General features: G+C 31.4%; 1 protein-coding gene across 2 annotated transcripts in view; it reads right to left on the bottom strand.

The window, feature by feature from the left end:
- The window catches only part of LOC143083358 (uncharacterized), a 54,828-nt gene that overhangs the window by 8,991 nt on the left and 25,627 nt on the right, over positions 1-20,210 (bottom strand). For both annotated transcript variants that reach the window (XM_076259615.1, XM_076259614.1), the window contains exons 2-7: positions 13,708-13,832; positions 12,187-12,614; positions 11,444-11,497; positions 10,778-10,916; positions 5,416-5,531; positions 4,643-4,721 (exon numbers count right to left, since the gene is read on the bottom strand). In XM_076259615.1, coding sequence (XP_076115730.1) covers positions 4,643-4,721; positions 5,416-5,531; positions 10,778-10,916; positions 11,444-11,497; positions 12,187-12,614; positions 13,708-13,832 — 941 coding nt within the window. The remainder of the gene's footprint in view (positions 1-4,642; positions 4,722-5,415; positions 5,532-10,777; positions 10,917-11,443; positions 11,498-12,186; positions 12,615-13,707; positions 13,833-20,210) is intronic.

The following is a 20,210-nucleotide window of genomic DNA, read 5'->3' as shown; positions in this document are numbered from 1 at the left end:
GGAATTTTTTGACAGTATTTTTGTCCTGTCAAACATCAATAAAAAGTAATAAAACTATAATTAAATTGACTTTTTTTTAACTTAATTTGAGGTTTCATCAATAAAATAAATGAATAGACCTGTTTGTACCTTATATATTTTCCTTTAAAAATGTCCTGTACCAAGTCAGGAATATGGCCATTGTTATATTATTGTTCGTTTCTGTGTGTGTTACATTTTAACGTTGCGTCGTTTGTTTTCTCTTATTTTTTAGTGTAATTTCACATTGCGATAAGACGTGTCACGGTACTTGTCTATCCCAAATTCATGTATTTGGTTTTAATGTAATATTTGTTATTCTCGTGGGATTTTCCGTTTTCTGTGTGTGTTACATTTTAGTGTTGTGTCGTTGTTCTCCTCTTATATTTAATGCGTTTCCCTCGGTTTTAGTTTGTTACCCCGATTTTGTTTTTTGTCCATGGATTTATGAGTTTTGAACAGCGGTATACTAATGTTGCCTTTATATATAAAACTACAAACTACTTCTATTTAGTTTTATCATACATGTACGTATCTTTTGGTGACAATGTTTTTTTGCTGTCAAACATTTTTAAATAGATAAAAATATAATCAAATTGTCTATGTTGAACTACATTTGAGGTTCATCAATGAATAGATCCGTTTGTCAAAACCTAATCTTGAATCATTTTGATTCATACATGTACTACGTGTTCCCTGGCACATCATTCATAAAACTTGAGAAGGTTGAAATTAATAAAAAAAATAGTATTTGTCAATTTTGAAATAGAGTTGGGGTTTCCTCAATGAAAAAACAAATTAGATCCGTTTGTCATTGTTTATCTTGAATCATTTTAATTCGTACATTGTACATGTATGAGTTCGCTGGTACATTATTAATAAAACTCGAAAAGAGATATTTTAGTCAACCTTTTAGACGAAATGCTTAATGTTAAAAAAGCTATCATGCATATGCGCTAGTTATAGTTTTTAAAATATATCAAAGGTACACGGAAAGTAAATCACATTTTAGAATCAAATCTATAAATATCACTTGAAAGAGCCGACGAATGCAAATTGATTATGGTTGCGCAATCGTTTATCAATCAAAATGTCGAAGAAGTTAGCGATACACATTGAAAACAAACGTGCATTAAAAGTTGCTTCATTTGCTTCATGCATATGATGTACATTGAAATACTGAATGGAATATCCCACAATAGATGTCAAACATTTGTAAATGAATGCAATAATTTATGTTTACTGTTTCAGATTTTCATCATATTTTAAACAGACTGTACAAATGTCTGGAAAGGTCAAAATATACTACGTCTGGAAAGGTCAAAATATACTACGTCTTCGGTCGGGCTCTTCCTATTTAGTACATGTATGTTTACGAAATTCGAAAAAAATATATTACACATCACGTAGGAACTTCCCCCGACAAAAAAAGGTAAAAGTTTTCCATAAAAAAAAATCTTTTCCATAATATTGGAATATGTTTTTCCTATTTATTTTTAATACAGTGTCAGATAATAATTATGAAGTGAAGTTTATATGGTATTGGTATGATTGCCAATGAAACAGCTATCCTCCAAAAGATTCTAGGCGCAAAGATTTTCTCACACAATTTTGATCCGTCTTGATGAATAATACTTTGATTTAATATTACATATAATGAAACAATGTCATTAGGTACGTATTAAATTCCCCTAAACTGACTATTTTGTGAGTAAATTATTTAAAAAAAAAATGTTTAACTTTTAACGTCGTTTTATACTACAAATTCCCAAATTAAATGAAAATGAATGACGAAAGACGCTAGTTTCTGTCGAATTATATGACTATGTGTGATGAAATGAACTTTAATCTCTTGTCTGATCGATATTGATATGACATATATTGATTTAAAAAAAGGTTGAACGACAGTTTAGCATGATTTTTACTGCCATAAAACATAATAAGGTCAACATGAGTTTTTATTGCCATTAAACATAATAAGGTCAACATGAGACAATCAATCGGTCATTACTGTCGAAGTATACTACCGTAGATATTGTAAAAAGATCGTTTTGAAACTTGATGTATACATCGTTTCAACGCACTAAAAATTAAGTGCAGCAAACGTCTTTTCAGTTAAAGCCATCGAATGGTTCTATTTGAGAATTTCAGTTCAATGATTATTTAATCATTTTAAAAAGAAATTTTATTCTATGCAATCCGTGCAAACGTAGTTGTTTTTCAACAGGTTAATTTCGCACAAACGTAGCGAGTTTTGCCGCACAAACACCCTTTTTTCTCTCTCTTTTGCAAACGTACTAGGAAAAATTCGCCCAAACGTTACATTTATTTGATGTTTTTGTTGTTTTATAATTGCATATAACAGTCTCTCATGGTTCTTTTAAGAATGGCACATGCATTCTAAATTTTATATTGTGTACTTGATATTATATTGTGTTTATACTTGTATGTATGTGGTGAGACTTTAATAAACTATTGAATCTGAATCTGAATCTGTATCGCTATTATATTAATATATCATGTTTTTATTCACAACTTAAATTTCTTTTAAACATCAATGAGTTGTGTTCATGCATCTATTTTTTTTTATAGATACCCCGATGCTATTACCAATATTATTTCAACTGATTGGGCGGAGCTTATGTTTTAATTTGCATTAGGACAGTCTATTTGAAGATGTGTGCTATCAGGATGATTGCCGTTATAATTATTCTTCAACTCTAATTACCTATCAGTGTCACCAAACGCATATACAAAAGAACTGAGTGTATGATACCGGGCGAATAACTGGACACTTCATTGATGAGCTTATCCCAAAACTCCTGTCTATAGATGGACTGGTCTTAAATAAGCGAACTATTTAAACCTCGCCCAGTCAAGTGAAATAAATCTAGTAATACGCACTAAATAATGTTTAATTGCACTTTTTTCAGGTGACTTGAATGAGTGAGTTCGTTTGAGTTCAAAAATTTAAAACTATCATTTCTGAATTTATGCACCTGACTAAAAAATAATTACCTTGACATTAAACAAATTTTGCTATTCTTTTTTTCATTTATTTATTTTTTTCGTTCTTTTATGTTGTAATACTTCTCGCGGATTTATGTTCGTATGGTTTTGATCGTTTTTGATGACGGTGTTTTCATGAAAGCGCTTTGCGGGTACATGAACCACATTTAATTTATTATCTTATTATTAACAATGATTAAATCTTGTTATATTAGCCTATATTTGAGTTCTGTTGCATTTTTGAGGTTTTGCACTAAGAGCGACGGACCATTTTGGTTTTAGACTAAAAAGAGTTGCGAAATATCTGAGTTTTGAAATATTTCGTTTCGTAAATAAAATTACAAAATTAAGATTCATTGATTGTTGCTTTGCTTAACGCTTAAAATAAGAATCTGAACCGACTCTAAAAAAAATCAGGGAATCATAATTAGAGCTCCTTCAGGAAGTATTCGAACTAGTTAATACAAACATTAAGAAACATGTAAACGGACAATTACGAAAAGCGCTACAATACTATCATATGACTTACTCGAAGGATAAGTGCATCTAGCTTTGCCTTTACATTAGGTGCAAATTTTCAAGAGTAGAAAAAACACTACTCCTGCATTCATTTACCATTGAAACAAATAAACAAGTGACAATACTTGCCCCCTTTTTAGATTTTAGATGTCTAAAGACTTTTTCTCGATTTACTTCTATTGAACTGCACAAGAAAGTTTGTGATTTCGTATTTTCTTGCAGTCAAAATTAATAAGTGTAAAAAAGAGAAAAAAAAATGAAATTGTCAATGTCAAAGAAAACGATATACCAAACAGCAGAACAAAATATTAACTTAGACTAAAATTTTAGGTTACGGGGACAATTGATTCGAATGGGAACAGAAAAATTAACAATTGCTATAAAAAATTAAACAAAAGTAATTAACTTATTAAATAAATGGGTTAACTACTGTTATACATAATGCTATGTCAGGACAACACTGTTTCTGTCAAATTATATCATATTTGTACATTTTTTACATACAGTTATATATAAAACAACTGTAATTGTTTTGTGTTGTTTTCAGTTTTTGTCTCATAGTAATAGTGACACATTAGTTAGTGGATCTAATAATTGCAGAAAAAAAAATGACATAGATTTGAGATGATCTCACTTAAAAATCATGACTAGGTCAGATAAATATTCAAAGACAAAAAATCAACATTCTAAGTTATGTATGTCGATCCTTTATATTTGCATTACAATCAGGGCAATGCACGGAGATATCTGATAGGGGAAAATGGACTGACGAAAGTTCCAGACCTTGAACAGCAGGGAACATGTCGCAGAATGATTGGTTATCAAAGGTACCAGGTTTATAATTTATTTTGATATGGCAGACGCGCGTTTGTTCAACATTGGACTCATCAGTGACGCTCAGACCAAAATAGTTATAAACCAAAACAAGTACAAAGTTGAAGAGCAAGGATGACCCAAAATTCAAAAACGTTGTGTCAAATACGGCCTAAGGTAATATATGACTGAGATAAGAAAATCCTTAGTATTTCGAATACTTATTAATTCACACGTTTAATACAAGTGGCGAGACAATGTGTACTTTAGGTTAAATCCTTACCAAATGGAGCGCATGACTGTATTTCTGTTTCATTTGCCCCGTATTTTCTACACAATCCTTGCAGCTGTCTTGTTTCTGTCTATAAATATAACAACACTAGTTTTAGTAAATACTGGACTGTAGAATCTGTAGAAGTCTCTCGATCATCATAACTGAATATCATATTACTATTGGAGAAAGAAAAGCACAGGGTTCCGATTAGTTTCACATGTATTGACTCTTCAAATATGTATTGTTAAGCTTGAGGGTTGAAATCTAACAAAACATGCTTAACCCCGCCGCTTTTTTGCGCTTGTCCAAAGCCAGGAGCCTCAATGCTTTAATTTTTCAGTCTTGTATGTTTTCTAATTTTAGTTCATTTATATGTTTTGGAGTTAAATATGACGTCTATTTACTCTGAAATATTGCATTTGTTTTTTTTATTAAGGAGTCTGTTTAGGCCAACCTCCAGGTACGGGGTTTTCTCACTGCGTTGCAGACCCATTGGTGGACTGCGGCTGTTGTCTGTTCTTTGGTCGGATTGTTGTATCTTTGACATAACTATTCCCAATTTTGATTCTCCATTTTATTGTTAAATTGATTAAGTATCGCTCTTTCAAGAATTGTTTTCCACTCAAAAGAAACATTATGCTTCAACAATTTAGATTAAATGAAAAAAAATCGCCCACTTAAACTTATTCAAAATATATAGTACTAAAAATTGATTTGTTTTGGCTTTACAAGAAAAATTGTTTATAGGCACTAATTAAATTTGGATATTATAGATAAATTACCCTATAACCATCTGTTTTAATCTTCATTTCATTTGCTCTTTTCACTGTTCGTCTGTATTGCTGTTTTACTATTTTAAGTTGTACCAAATCTTTTTCTTGTATTACTAATACAAAACCTAAAAATAAATGAAACCAATTTTAGCACATGTTTAAAAGAGGGGCGGAAGATAGTAAAGGAGACATTTTAACTCATAAGTCGAAACTAAACTGTCAAAGCCATGACAAAACAGACCAGGCATCACGAACCTTACTAAAAATCGGGAGTGTAACGGTGACCTATACATGTAGTCAATTTCTTTGTCATGTGGTCTCTTGTGGAAAGTTGTTTCGTTGGCAATCATGATACATCTTTATATATATATATATATATATATATATATATATATATATATATATATATATATATATATATATATATATATATATATATATATATATATATATATATATATATATATATATATATATATATATATATACGTCTTACTCCAATAGATTCGAAAAGATGTAGAATTTAATAAAAGGCCAACATCAAATTTACTACGATGAAGAGTATTTGTTAGAATTCTTAGGTTTTTTTTATTGAATAATGAAACAATTTGGTGTTTTTTTCTTCTCTATCGTTTATTATTGTTATGTCCGTTTTCCAAAAATAAAATTGCATCAATTCTGTAGCCATACTCATTCCATAATTTCAAATAATGTGAGTATGACTTTTAGCCTACTGTATGATTATCTTAAATCAAGACATATTTAAAAATTTCCCCCGCGGTAAAAGATCGAATGCAAATAAAAAAAAAACAATTGTACTTGAAAATGTTTTGCATACAATCACGTACTGTATACTTTTCACAATATTGTTGTGAGAGGATAATTAATTTGTGATAGTTAGCATAATTTTTCATGTAATATGATATATAGTCTGTTGTTTAACTACTTTAATTTTCCATTGTCCCTGTCTCTATGAAATGAAGAGTCCCATCTTAATCTGACAATTAGCGCGCGAATAATGGACAATTTAGTTCATTAAGATGACATAATGGTGGTAGATTTTAGATATAAACGTGTAGCATTCGTTTACCATTGGCAGTGCTGTTATTTATGTAAATTCCTAACGCCTACTCCTGGATATTTTTGGCACGGCACAATTATAAGGAACTTATTTTTAAGTAACTTATACAAATAAAAAACTTCAATGCAACTGTTATTTGTAAAAAAAAAACAAAGGGCTACCACAAACATGTATGTCATGTCATGCTTTAAAAACAAATAGTTTTATTTTCTAAATTTGATATACACTAATTGCAATTTAGATGCAGTTTTTGGCTGTTGTGATAGTAGTAAAACATAGCAGATGCCACAAAAGAAATTCAAAACAAGAACAAGAACTGAAGTTTTGATAAGGGCTTCTTGCTAATCTTTCTGTAGTTTTCTGATCATCATTTTTTTGCATTTCTGTTTGTATGTTTCTCGTTATCTTTGTTTTCTTTTGATTATAGTGATGTCTTTCTTTCTTCGACACAATTTCTTTTGATTGACCTCTTGGTTGACCTACAGTGTGATCTCTTGGTATTATTGTCCTTTCTTTACATAACAGTACCATTATACCAAGCATATACGTACAGTGTCATCATTGGAAGGTTTTGTTACGAGTTTATACATGTAGTATTAACTAGTTCTTGCATAAAATTCTTGATATTTTTTTTTCAAAAATTGCAATAGTAAAACATTAAATAAAATGTGACAAGGCATAACTTTCAGAATTCTACTTTTAAACGGTTTGTTTTCAAAAGAAATGCACAGCGGAATGATCAAAAAGTGAAACATTTTTGACCCCTGACTGTACATGATTGTGAATTTATGACATATCAGCTGTAACATTTTTAAAACCTAAGTGTTCTTGATAAAGTAAATTTGAAATCCAGCTGTAATAAAAAAAAAAAATGAAAAAAATGTGAAATTGTACTATTTATTGTTTTATTAGTCAAATAAATGAATTAAGTCCGGAAATCGGTCGTCTCATGAATTGTTTTCTTTCTATTTTTATTCTACAGTTTATAATCTGACACTTGACGAAAACAAACTGTTGAAATGCTGAAAAGGATGTGTAAAGCTAACTTCTATAAACATTACACTAAATTAATATTTTGTGTTGCTTATAAGATATACTACTAATTATTAATTTCCCACAAATATGACACTTAAGGCAGACTTTTGTCTATGTTACGTTATAATTGCATGTAAATGTGTTCTCAACTGTCAAGCAAATGAAATGTTAACAAAATATAAATAATGAAAAATGAACCCTTGGTCTGCGGATCGGATGTTTGACCTCAAAACGACGAAATTTGACGCGTACCAGAAAACAACCGTTGGGACATGTTAAAGAGAGCAGCACTCATTAAGAAAGACAAATTACAAGCAAACATTGAATTAATTCACATATTTGCTTGTATAACCACTTTTATTTATAACCAAATCAATACTGTATATAATTATATGACAAGTATTTACATGTTTTTATTAACCAACTAAGTACATTATTGCAAAAATTACTGTTTATTAAAAACCCTAACTGGGCTTAATACAGACAAACTGGGAATTAATACAGGGCCATCACAGAAAACAGTGTTAATAATATCAAATATAATAAATTTAACATGGCCGGCGAGTTTCAAAACGGATCCTGTTTTCAACACATAACTTCTGTCAACTTATTATCTTGGATATTTGGTATATTAAAAGCTTTATTATAATAAATGTATTAAGAAAAACCACATTCAGTGAATAGAGCGGCGAACTTATTGCACTACTTTAGCATTATTGACCTCAATTCAAGTTGTTCGATCTACTATTTGTTGAGTATTTTGTAACAAGTAATACAAACAATAGCTAAGAGAACTTTCTAACTAGCTTGTAGAATATCAATGACATATTTTAATGCAATCAATTAGTGAATGAGAATTGCGAATAAAGAGGAGGGTTAAATTATGTGTTTTAGATACATTTTTTCTTCTTCGTTTAATCTCTTGCGCTTTTATCATTTTATATATCTAAAAGTTTCTTTTGTTATTTATTTAGTTGTAAAAGCGTTGATTGAAGCACATTTTGTAGGATTCGAAATTGTGCTCATGATCTACGTTTTTACAATCCTATAAAGATACGAAAACTAGCATTATTATAGTTTATGCTACAATTTTTAAATTACGATTTATTGCAATTGTTTTGTTCGTTTTCCTGATATGCATTGTCATGACGTTGTCATGGGAAGCACGTGCTGAGGTTGAAGTTTGTTAAAAATATTTTTATTTTAGATATAATACGTCTATGCTCAAAGGTTGTTTTTTTTTTTTTTTTTTTTTTTTTGAATGAAGTTCGGACGCAAGCGCTTCAATCTCAAATTATGAGCACGAACAACGTTTTTACAATCCTATAAAACTATAGAAAGAAGCATCCAAATCTTATGATTCCGTTGTTAAGCTACAACCGTGATATTAAGAGTTATGTCAAATTTTATGTTGGTTTTTCCAATGCATTGTTTCAACATTGTCACGGAAACATATAGCAAGTGCCATCGTTGCTGTTGTATTTCATACGGAAATAATATAATCACGACAATGGAATGCGTCGCAATTGTGGTCGGCCAATCAAAATTACTGATTCAAATGAAACATACATGTATTATAATTATTTACATTTATTTGATTTACATTTGTTTATGTCGTTCTCATGCAACCTATACAACATTCCTCATGTCTGTCAAACAAAGCACAAAGTACAAAAAGTATAAAGGAACTGTCTTGGATTGGTACATGTAATTTCTTCCTCATTGCTTTGAATATATTGGATGTTCATTGAGTGCTTTGATGATATTAGATGTGTTATGAGTATTTCCAGTACGAGATAAACATTTTAACTTTACTTTATCCTGCAATTGGGTGTCCTACTATACAGATACAGCCCTACAGATATCGCTATGCTGTATCTGTACCCTATACAGATATCGCTTTAAAGCTCCGCCCACTGCCGGACTGAGTATTGTTTGAACCTGTGTGACCTCAGAATGTGTATTCCAGTTGCCTTTCAAATGACGATAACAAGTGTCGATTTCAAAAACTTGAATGTGTATGATTGTGTTACAAAATCAACCATGTCAATTTCAGCATGCATGTTTAGTGAATGTCAAGTCTGAAGCGTAGGACAACTCGTACACTTCTGTTTCAAATTTGACAATGTTTTCTTATTTGTTTTTACTGTTGAAATTAGTTGTTATGTTAAAATAGATAATTATTAACCTTGAGCGATGTATTGTTGTTGACCATTCGAGATTCTTTTTTGCAAACCCGTCTTCAGCGTAATGTGTGATTTTGATATTACTACGCGGGCCTCAAGGGATTATAAATCGAAAATAAATGCTAAATATGTTAGTTTTTGTGTCTTTCAAAACAGAATTAATTGCAGGATAAAGACAATAACTGTTTAGTGTCTTTAAATAACAGCTGTATTTGTACTCGGCTCGAAACAGGTATAGTAGCTCGCTAAAAGCTCGCATACACCTTATTTCCTAGCCTCGTACAAATACAGCTGATATTTAAAGACACTAAACAGTTATTGTCTATGTATCTACACTACATAGTACATTTTTTGTACCACATGGTACCATGTTAATGATATGATCAGCTCCTCATATACGATGCAAACGACACAAAAATCACGTCGTTATGTTCCAATGAAATATGATATAAATGTGAACATTGTTGTCTCTTTAACACATTCCCTTCCGTTCTCAATCTTATTTTAACCTTTTTGAATACCAGGAAATGTTAATTATATTTCAGAAACCGGGCAAACAACAGATTGAATCAAATTCAAATGTTTTAAAACAATCATACCACGTCTTTTTTATATTGTCTATTATTCTTTTTGATTTCAAAACATGCAACCGATAACTTTCACATATGTAGCGGACTTGTAAATACCTCTTAGATTTTTACGATACTGCTTCAGACGAATTGTACAACCATAGTCGGTTTTGTGGTCATTTCTTATGTTATAAATATTTAATATTTTCTTTAATTGCTTTATATTTAGAACATCTTAACCTGCGGCAAAGATGAAATTACATATATGGCTTTGGTTATCTATTTTAGACTTTCTTTACGTTGTCGCCCTGAATACATGTTTTCGGAATTTCTGTGACTTTCCAGCTGTTTCTGTTTGGGGTTTATCCAAAACAAAACAATGCAACTTCTTAATGATATATTAGTAGGATAGGCATGGTATGGATAAACATATAACTTTGATTTCTGAAAACGTCTTATTGAAAATAAAACAATTTAGTCTGTTTCTTTTAAGTGCTTACTGTTTACAATCCTGATGACTCTCCATGGTAAGATAAATATAAGTATAGTAGCTGCTTCTGTTCCAGGTTTAGCCCAAATACCATCATAAAATGCTATATCTAAACACCAGGAGACTGTCACAACAAAGGCATCAAACACCTACGGTCATTTAAAATATTTATTAATATTTACTTTGTGAAAGTTAAAAAATCATTTTAAAAAACGTCAATAATTGCTACCGCGTCCGAAATTATTATTTCACTGTTGGTATTTGGTGAGATTCAGGTGTTCTCTTTTGTCGTTATGTTGTTTGTCCATCGGCACACACCTTGTCTCAATTTGTTAGTACGTAGATGAAACAGAATACAAAATTATAAAATTGAAGGTAAAAGCAAATTATAAATGTAACTATGAAAAAGGAGAAACGATGTACATGTATAATGATAATTCAGTGAGCAAGCAAACCAACAACAGGAACAATAGAAGACAACCAGACATATCAATCTGGAATAGTATGATATATTTTGTTCAGTTTATAAACTTAAATGACAGTTCATTTTACAGATGTCATTTTAAGGTAAGATGGACGAAGGCAAATATTGCTATCTTAGATGACCCATCGACTCACCGAGAAGTGATATTTTGTTTTCAACTATATAGTATTATAGTAGCAAAATTATACTAACTTCTAATCTGTGGTGTAAAAATTTCTCTCCCATTACAAACATTTTCGTGAAAGTCTGAAAAGAAAAGTTTAGATTTTACCTTAAGATTTATTTTTTAAAGAAATTGAGTAAAATTGTAAAACTAGTAATTATTAAAATCTGATTCACGCTTACTTGCTAAGAGGCATACATGTATAGTTAACGCGAGTACAGTATCTCATTTTCTACATGCACTTTTTACAGTTTTCAAATAAGTTCTTGCTAGGCAATATATTAATCATAAATATGAGTGTATTAAAAAGCAAACTAACGACATTCATAAAATAACCCTAAGAAAATGCATCTGAGATGCCACGAGTACCGTCTAAATATACAGCAATTGAACATGCATTATCACATCTCCATTAATATGGAAGTTATAAATTCAGAAACACATTATCAGTTGATTGTTGGTTGCTTAACGTTCGTTGAAAATATTTTATTCACGTTCAGGGCGATGACGGATATTACTGGAAAATTAAGCAAATATAAAATGGTTGTAATATTCAGAATAGCATACAATGTATATCGTACGTTTTACGGTAAATATAGAAATTTCTTGGTGGTATGCAAGGTTTTCCTTATTTAACGAAAAACAAAAGAATACAACAAATGGAAGTTTTTAACGACCTTGACTGGCTATACAGCCCTTGCACGGTCGGTACAAAAGAATAATTATTCTAGCATGCTATATATATACTGATAATGTTACTTGTTGTTAGTACCTCAACCACGAGTATTGAAAGAATAACCATACTCCCTAAATGAAATACGTGTGTAAGTTCCTCCAAGAGTGTGTGCTCGTGGTGGTCATGATCATCTCCTCCTGCAGATGCTCTCTTAACACGCTGACGGTGCGTGTTCATACTTAAAATTCTGCGTTTAAAGAATGAGCTTGTATCTTCCGTCAAAACTCTGTTCCACTGTTTAGTCTCGCTTTCGGCGTCCCTTAAACCATGAGTATTGCTATGAATGTCATAATGATGGTTATTAAAATGACCAGGCGGAGAACTATTACAATCATCAATAGTTTTTAAAATGTTTACAATTGATGTAAGCGATTTGGTTGTGTCTGTCCCATTTAATGCTGGGCATGCGCTGATAAATGTTGTCGCTGCATCCGTTTCTAATACTTCGCTATTGTGAATTTTTTCTACAATGAAATATATTGGATGTTCATAAACGTTATCAGCAACAGCAACTGGTTCAATATTATATTTGTGGCCTCCGTACCGCCACGAAAAAGAAAAGAAAAAAGTAAGGGGCATAACCTAGGGAAGTATCAACAACAGAAAGTCTCGTCATTTACAAAAGACGAGAAAGAATTGTTAAACAAACATATAAAATGAATGTTACATATGTACATGTAATAGGTATATTTGGACCAGATAGTGATGATTTGTTAACAATTTTTACTGCGCACGAAACCTTTTACCATTCGACTGAATGTAATTCTAATTGCGAAACTGGTACCAATGGAAATGATAAATGTATCAGTCCCTTAAACACGTGACATGATAAAAAACAAACATGCAAAAGCCATATATTCACAGACTTATGCAACAGTATTGAACTTAACGTTAAATTTTAATATCAAACTTTTACACTCTTCAAAACGACATCTTTTACCAGTATAATTACACTTGTAGCAGTGTACTGTTTTCTTGAAGACAAGGTCTACAGTAATTTATCAGTTATGCTAGACACTTGATATTACAAATGAGACAGCTATCACGAGACTTACTTTGTTTGTAGAATGTCAAAACATACGGATAAAATAAAAACAGTTGTCATTGGACAATGACGTATTATGTAACAAGATGCAGGAACTAAAAACCATTTTGGAATTTTACAAGAGTAAAAAAGATATGAATTTTATGCGTGCGGAGCGATTTCCTGGGTTTGCCTATATCAGGAACGCTTAATGTCAAATGCATGTATTCTAAAGTCAAGGACAAAAATAACCAGAACGGTTTTAAAATGTAGATGCTAAACAATGACAAACAAGGACTCGACAAATTATAGTCAAATTCATCTAAAGTCAACTCGCCTGACGTCAAAATTCAATCTAAAAATTATTTTGATTGCAAAATTAAATGATATACATGTATGATTTATTATTAGCATAATCTTTTGAATAGATGAATACTGGTAATACACGACTGTGTTCTGCTCTTTGGCCGGGTTGTTGTTGTTGTCTCTTTGACACCTTCTCCATTTCCATTAAAATTTTTACGTGTACGCACCTGTCATTATGAGTATATCACAGATGATCTGACCAAGGACGCATGAAGCATCTAATGCGCTGAGTACGCACACAGTTATAAGAGCAATGTGGGTATGTAATAACTGGGATACCCGTCGACGACATCTGAAAATAAGTAGATATATAATTCATAACATTTAGTTTACAATTTTAAATTTGAAAAAAATAAATAAACAAGGAACAATTTAAAACATCCCTTTATTCGAGGGAATGAATAAAAAAGAAAATTATAAGGTGCGAAGAATTGCACAATTATTATAGACTAGAAGGGTCACCAAGCACCACATATTCAAACTGGCCACCATGACAAAGCCGCTGTCGCTGAAAGTGGCATTTGACACTAACAAAAAGATAACATAAAACTTTCAGGTATTGCTACTATGGAAGGGGAGTCCCCTCGATGACTAAAAGGTCTAAGTAGTTCATTTATTCCAATCATTTGCCAGTCATCATTGAGGTTGTGAGTTTCGAAACAAAAACAATTGAGAAGGTTTTCTAGTTTCCTTGCCGTAGGTCGATGGTTTTCTTCAAGCGCTTCGGCTTCCTTCACCAATAATACTAATACAATATATAGCAAAGAGTGCTGAAAGTTGAATTTTTTTATCATATTTACATCTTCTACGTACTGTTTATAATCCTCCAAAGAAGGAGCACACCCGAATAAAGAAAGATAACTCAATCTGATTTTTCCTTGCATTGAGTGCACTAAAACACCAACAATCAGTTATTCAATCACTTTGAACATGATGAAAGGTCCAATGTACGAATATGATCATGCTTCTTGGTATCTGCCACTTCCGATTATGTCCCCCTTTGTCGACTTTTCTAGGGTAAATCCTTATACCTTGCTAAGAAAAAGCCAAAACATGGGTCATAGATATAAGAAGATGTGGTATGATTGCAAATGACACAACTCTCCATTCAAGTCACATTTTGGTCATATTCACCAAAAAAAGCTCTGAATTGTATTGTACTATAATACATAACATCTCTATGTAAGTTTTTTAAGAAGTTCTTAACTGTAAATGCAATTATAAAAATTACATCGGCATATACTTGATAAGAGTAACCAATACACTTTATAATAATTTTATTAAATTTACCACTTTCATTCATGATGCAAATGTATAGGGAATGAAATATTTTATAATTTCTAAGACCATGTCGAAGTAGCTTGTCCAAATTTAAGTACACTTATTAGCTAAAAGTACGGTCAAATGCACTTTGAAAAAGGCTAATGATCCCTAGTTGATTTGGTTTGATTATAAACATACATTTTCTGTCAGACACGTGCGTCACAGGAAATATACTACTATACAATTCAATATACATTAATGAAAGAAAGTCATGTCTTAAGATATGGACATTTTTCTTATAAATAATGGGCGGTAATATCTTTAAATAACACTTCAAACACATTAACGACACCAATAACTGTCCTCTGTCCAAAAAATATATATCACGGTCGTCAGAAGATTGTAACTTTTTCTTATATTATTTTTTAATTCTTCTAAAATTAAATCGTACTGTTATTTTACTGCAAGCTTATGTCATTAACAGCTTTTGAAAATTTAAAATTCGTTAAAAATATATTCCTAAAATTTTAATATACTTTATGAATGAAATAATTAAGTGTGTATTAAAAGAATTGGGCGTAGTAGCGGATATACATTATGCAACAAGTTATAAATTAAAAACAATAATATTTTTACAGTTCATTTCGTGTTGAGATTTTAAATTAAGAAAAATTGTCTAGGCGAAATTCGTTGTAAAACAAGATTGCGAAAAACAGGAAATTTAAATCTAGAATTCAGAGCAATGTTGACAATTATTAGGTATCATTATCTGTGAATCATATATCATTATATCATTTTTTTAGCAAGTTAACACTGTTTTAATTTCTCTGGTTCGTTTTAAAAGAGCACGCTTTTAGGCATATTAAATAGGGTGATGTTATAATGTTCTATTTTCTGTCCATCATGTATAGGTGTCGTGCCTATTGCACGGTTGTTTTCCACTGCAACGGGAATTCGGTCATTTATCTCGACACAGTTAAAATAATAGCACTAACATGCTTGGTACGTTTCTATTTTATTTGTTCAACCTTTTTTCTTTACTTACCAAAGATGTTTTAAAGTTTGAATTCGTTGAAATTCAGTGACTGGTTTAAGAAACCGGTACATACAGTGCAGAGTGCAGAGTGACAACCAATCTGATCAATGAGTGAACACAACCGTCACCAACATACACAGACCTCACATTTTAACACTATCACCTTATTTCATTGCAATTTTCATAAAACCTTTCGTGCAGACACACACTGTCATTATGAATCTCAAATACATTTTTTGTCAAATGATAATGATTTGGATTTCACATAACAAATAGAAGCACTATGACTAAAGTAAGACGTATCTTTACAAATGGCGGAAGCTGAGTTTTGAGTTTGTCATCTCTTCTCGCAGTTTTTCTTGATTACCTACTGTTACAATTATGCAAAACATTAAGCAAATACTGAATATAGAATCTTTTTTATATCAGCGTGGACAATACTATTTTCTTGCGCGCTCAGGTTATAAATTGACTGGGTCAGTGAAGTTCAACGTTCGTCTGTAACTTCCACTTGTCACTTCGTACGTGTTGTAAACATTTAATATATGTGGTCTCCAACGCCTATATAAAAAAAAAATACGAAAAAATAGCAGAGGACTCAACCTTGTGCACACTGATTGAGCTGTAACAGTTATCGATAGATCGACAAACAAGATAAATGTAAATGATTCAGTACTATGACCAACATAAGTATTGCGGTTATCCACGCTGTTATGGAAATGATTCTATCATATGTGACGGAGTCAATATTTTGTAGTATAACCTTTAAACAAATTGAATATTTGGTGAAATTTAGTTACTCCTTTTAACATTCAAAGTAAACAACATTATGATAAACTGTACAAAATTACTATAAAATTTGAAATTATGCAATGTATGCAACTTTGTACAGCATATGGTCAAGGATACATCTATTAATGAAATGGACTGGATAATTAGAAGACACAATAAAATTACAGACGCGATTAAAATTCAAACAACGTTTGTGTAAAGAAATAAACATACCTTTGCAATTATATAATTAATATTATGTAACAAAATGACAGAAAATAATTATGGTGAGTCCAACAATAAAACGTATGTTACCTACGGTAACAGTTACTGTATCTCAAAATTATATTTTCTATAATTTGACGTGACAGTCTTGATGAAAAAAAATCCATAGAAATGACCGTAACGATGAGTATGAAAATAAGACGATGTGGTATGATTTCCAATGAGATAACTTCCCGGCGTAGAAGTCCTCAACAATAGGTCGGTATTTAACAATGAGCACAAAACTATACTGCATAACACGCTATAATAGGCTTCGCTCTGAGAAATGTATTTTGGAGTGGCATGTGCTAGAATTGTATAAGTCTCTTCTCGAAAAAAAAATCGTGAAAATCCTGAAGTGAACATGCAGATCTTGAAAACTTCATAATTAATAATGTTCACACAAAAAGTTTATATAACGCATTATCACATAACTATAATATGGAAGCTGGTTAGTGTCAGGATGTCGAGTTTGATTTATTAAAGATATTCGCTTGTCATGTTTTGGATTTTTTGTCAGATTTTCAGAAACCTCTGGTTTTATCCATTTGAATGCCTTCAACAATTTTGACCATAGACCCACATTTTTCTTTTTATAAATCTTTTACATTACTGTATAAGTATAGGCCATTTGTAAAAATCTTATTAAATCTTTGTATTTTCTTTTACCTTTATATTTTTTTGCTCTTTTGATTTCTCTATAACCCCCTATTAATATATACTAGTGTTATGAAATTAAAGTTTGTTATTTTGAAACTGAGGAGCAAACCTCCTTAAGGATGTTAGGTGAGGTTAGGTAAAAATTAAGAAATTAAGAAATTAAAATTGATACTATAAACTGGTAGAGCATCAATTAAGGATAAAGATAAGCTAAAAATATTGATAGGTCATGGACCTCCTTTTCGAGATATTTGAGATTTAAAATATGGCGAGAAAAGGCTGACTCGGACTTTTACCTTATATTTGCATTGATATTATTGGGTCTCAAAACATAAGAAAGAAAATCAAGAATCTTCCAAAATTTTGATAAATGACCTTTCATGAGCTATTAAATCTTATATGAAAAAATAAATGGGTGTTATGGAGCAAAATATTTTACATTGTATTGTATGGAAAAACACCAAGGAGTCCGAACATTTGACACAATTCCCAAAACCTCACCTAAGTACATCCTTAAGTCGGTATAACGACTTTGCTAACCTGTTATAACGATTAACTAAGTTATTATAACGAGTTGAGTAATCAAAGTGTTTTTAACTCGTTACCAGTGTTAAATAACACTACACCATGACACTAACCGGCTTCTGTACTTTTGAAGGTTGCAAAGGGTTGACACATAATATTTTTAACATGATACATACTATTCGTAATATGCGCTTCCAAGCCAGCAGCCTGTGGTTCAGTGTCAATCTAATTACAAACCGATCTCTCATTGGTCCCTTTTTCTGATATGTCGCTCCCACGCGACATATCAGAAAACGGGAGCGATGAGAGATCGGTTTTTGATTAGATTGGTTCAGTGTGCACCGTCTTCTTTGTTTGTTTATGTTTATTGCATAAATCTGGCTATTGTTTTGCTCTTTTGACTTGATTTACATTTTGTCATTTCGGGGCCTTTGATATCAGGGACTTTCTATACTAACAGTATAGAAAGTCCCTGCTGATATAGAAAAAAGGCGTGGCATGATTGTCAATGAGATAAATCTCCGAAAGAGACCAAATAAAACAGACATTACGAATTATAGGTCACCGTGTAACCTTTAACAATGAGCATAGCCCATACCGCATAGTCAGCTATAAAAGGCCCCGCAATGACAAATGTAAAACAATTTAAACGAGAAAACTAACAGCCGAATTAATGTACATACATACAGAACGTAGCGGTATTTACATGTTAGCAGGATCCCATCCCTCCCCTAACCTTGGACAGTGGTGTAACAGTACAACATAAGAACGAACTATAAACATCAATTGAATAAGGCTTTAGAAATACATCTAACAAAAACACATTGGGACGTGTCCAGGCATTTGTATTAACGACAATAAAAAGACACTTAGTACTGATCTGAGAGTACTCGCAGTTACTGACAGCTAGTTCAAAGCCAAGCCACTAATAACTAATACAAAGAAATAAACATTATAAGAATGACTTTAAAATAGTTCATTTTACGGCTAGGAGTTCGCTCATGGTTGAATGAGGGTCTGGTTAAGGTTTACAGAAGAGAGAATAATTGACAAGCAATGCAAAAAAAACCCATCAAACATAAAGAAAGACAGGCAAACAAAAAATAAAGAATAGAGAATGATGGGGTCCTGAAACATACAGAATAAAGTAAATATAATGAGCAAACCGTAATAACAATAATGAAAAAAGAGGCTTATAAATGTAAAGAGTACAGCAGAATTGAAGAACCCCTCAATATCTAGACCATCATGGTTCAATGACGTTTGGTGAGATGTATCCTTATTTTCATCTCCTTCCTTTGGTATTCTGTGGATACATACATATATTTGCCGTGTTAAAACATAACAACAAGTCATTAGCCAATCAATTTTACCACATCAACCTATTTCCATATAAGGAAATTTTCCAGTTCTTTTTCAGACGATTCATGATCATTGATCTCTTGATGTTTTATACATTATACATTAACCTATAAACGCACAGATGATTATATACGTGAGATGAATTTAGGAGAAAGTTTCATGGCCTATATTTTATATCTGACAGCAAAATGGGCACATTTCTGTCAATAATTGAATAAACATGCGCAACATGTGACATTTACATTAAAATTCTCAATCTCCAGACAATAGCATTTTGCATATTTATATACTTAAGATTCGTTCTGGGTTTTCAAGAAAATAACCTCGTGCTTTGTCTTAAAGAGAATTCTTTCCTCATTCCTTATGTATATGTAAGAGTCTAGCTAATTAACCTATAATTAGATTTTTATAGTTATTAATGACATAAATTTTGTACTTGAGGACACTGGTATGTTTTCGACTGGGATCATTCACTTGACATTTGGAATATAAAATGAAAAGAACTATAATTGCATTTGTACGAAATTTAATACATAAGCATTATGCTGTTGTTGCATCTAAAAGATAAGACATATATCATGTATATTTCTAAAAAAAAAAAAAAAAAAAAGCGGTCATGGTACATGTATGTGGATTAGTGCGAAAAACATATCGGTCATACATAAATATAACATAAGGAGCCCGTCATTACTTCGAAAATAAAACATGTAACTAAGATAAAATTTAGCATATACATTTGTATGTGAACATTAAACAAGGTACCATACGAACATATTAACACTCAAGCCT

The sequence above is a fragment of the Mytilus galloprovincialis genome, chromosome 7 (genome assembly GCF_965363235.1).
Source record: "Mytilus galloprovincialis chromosome 7, xbMytGall1.hap1.1, whole genome shotgun sequence".
Taxonomy (NCBI): domain Eukaryota; kingdom Metazoa; phylum Mollusca; class Bivalvia; order Mytilida; family Mytilidae; genus Mytilus; species Mytilus galloprovincialis.
The sequence above is the reverse complement of the archived record's forward strand: the minus strand, read 5'-3'. Positions and strand labels throughout refer to the sequence as shown.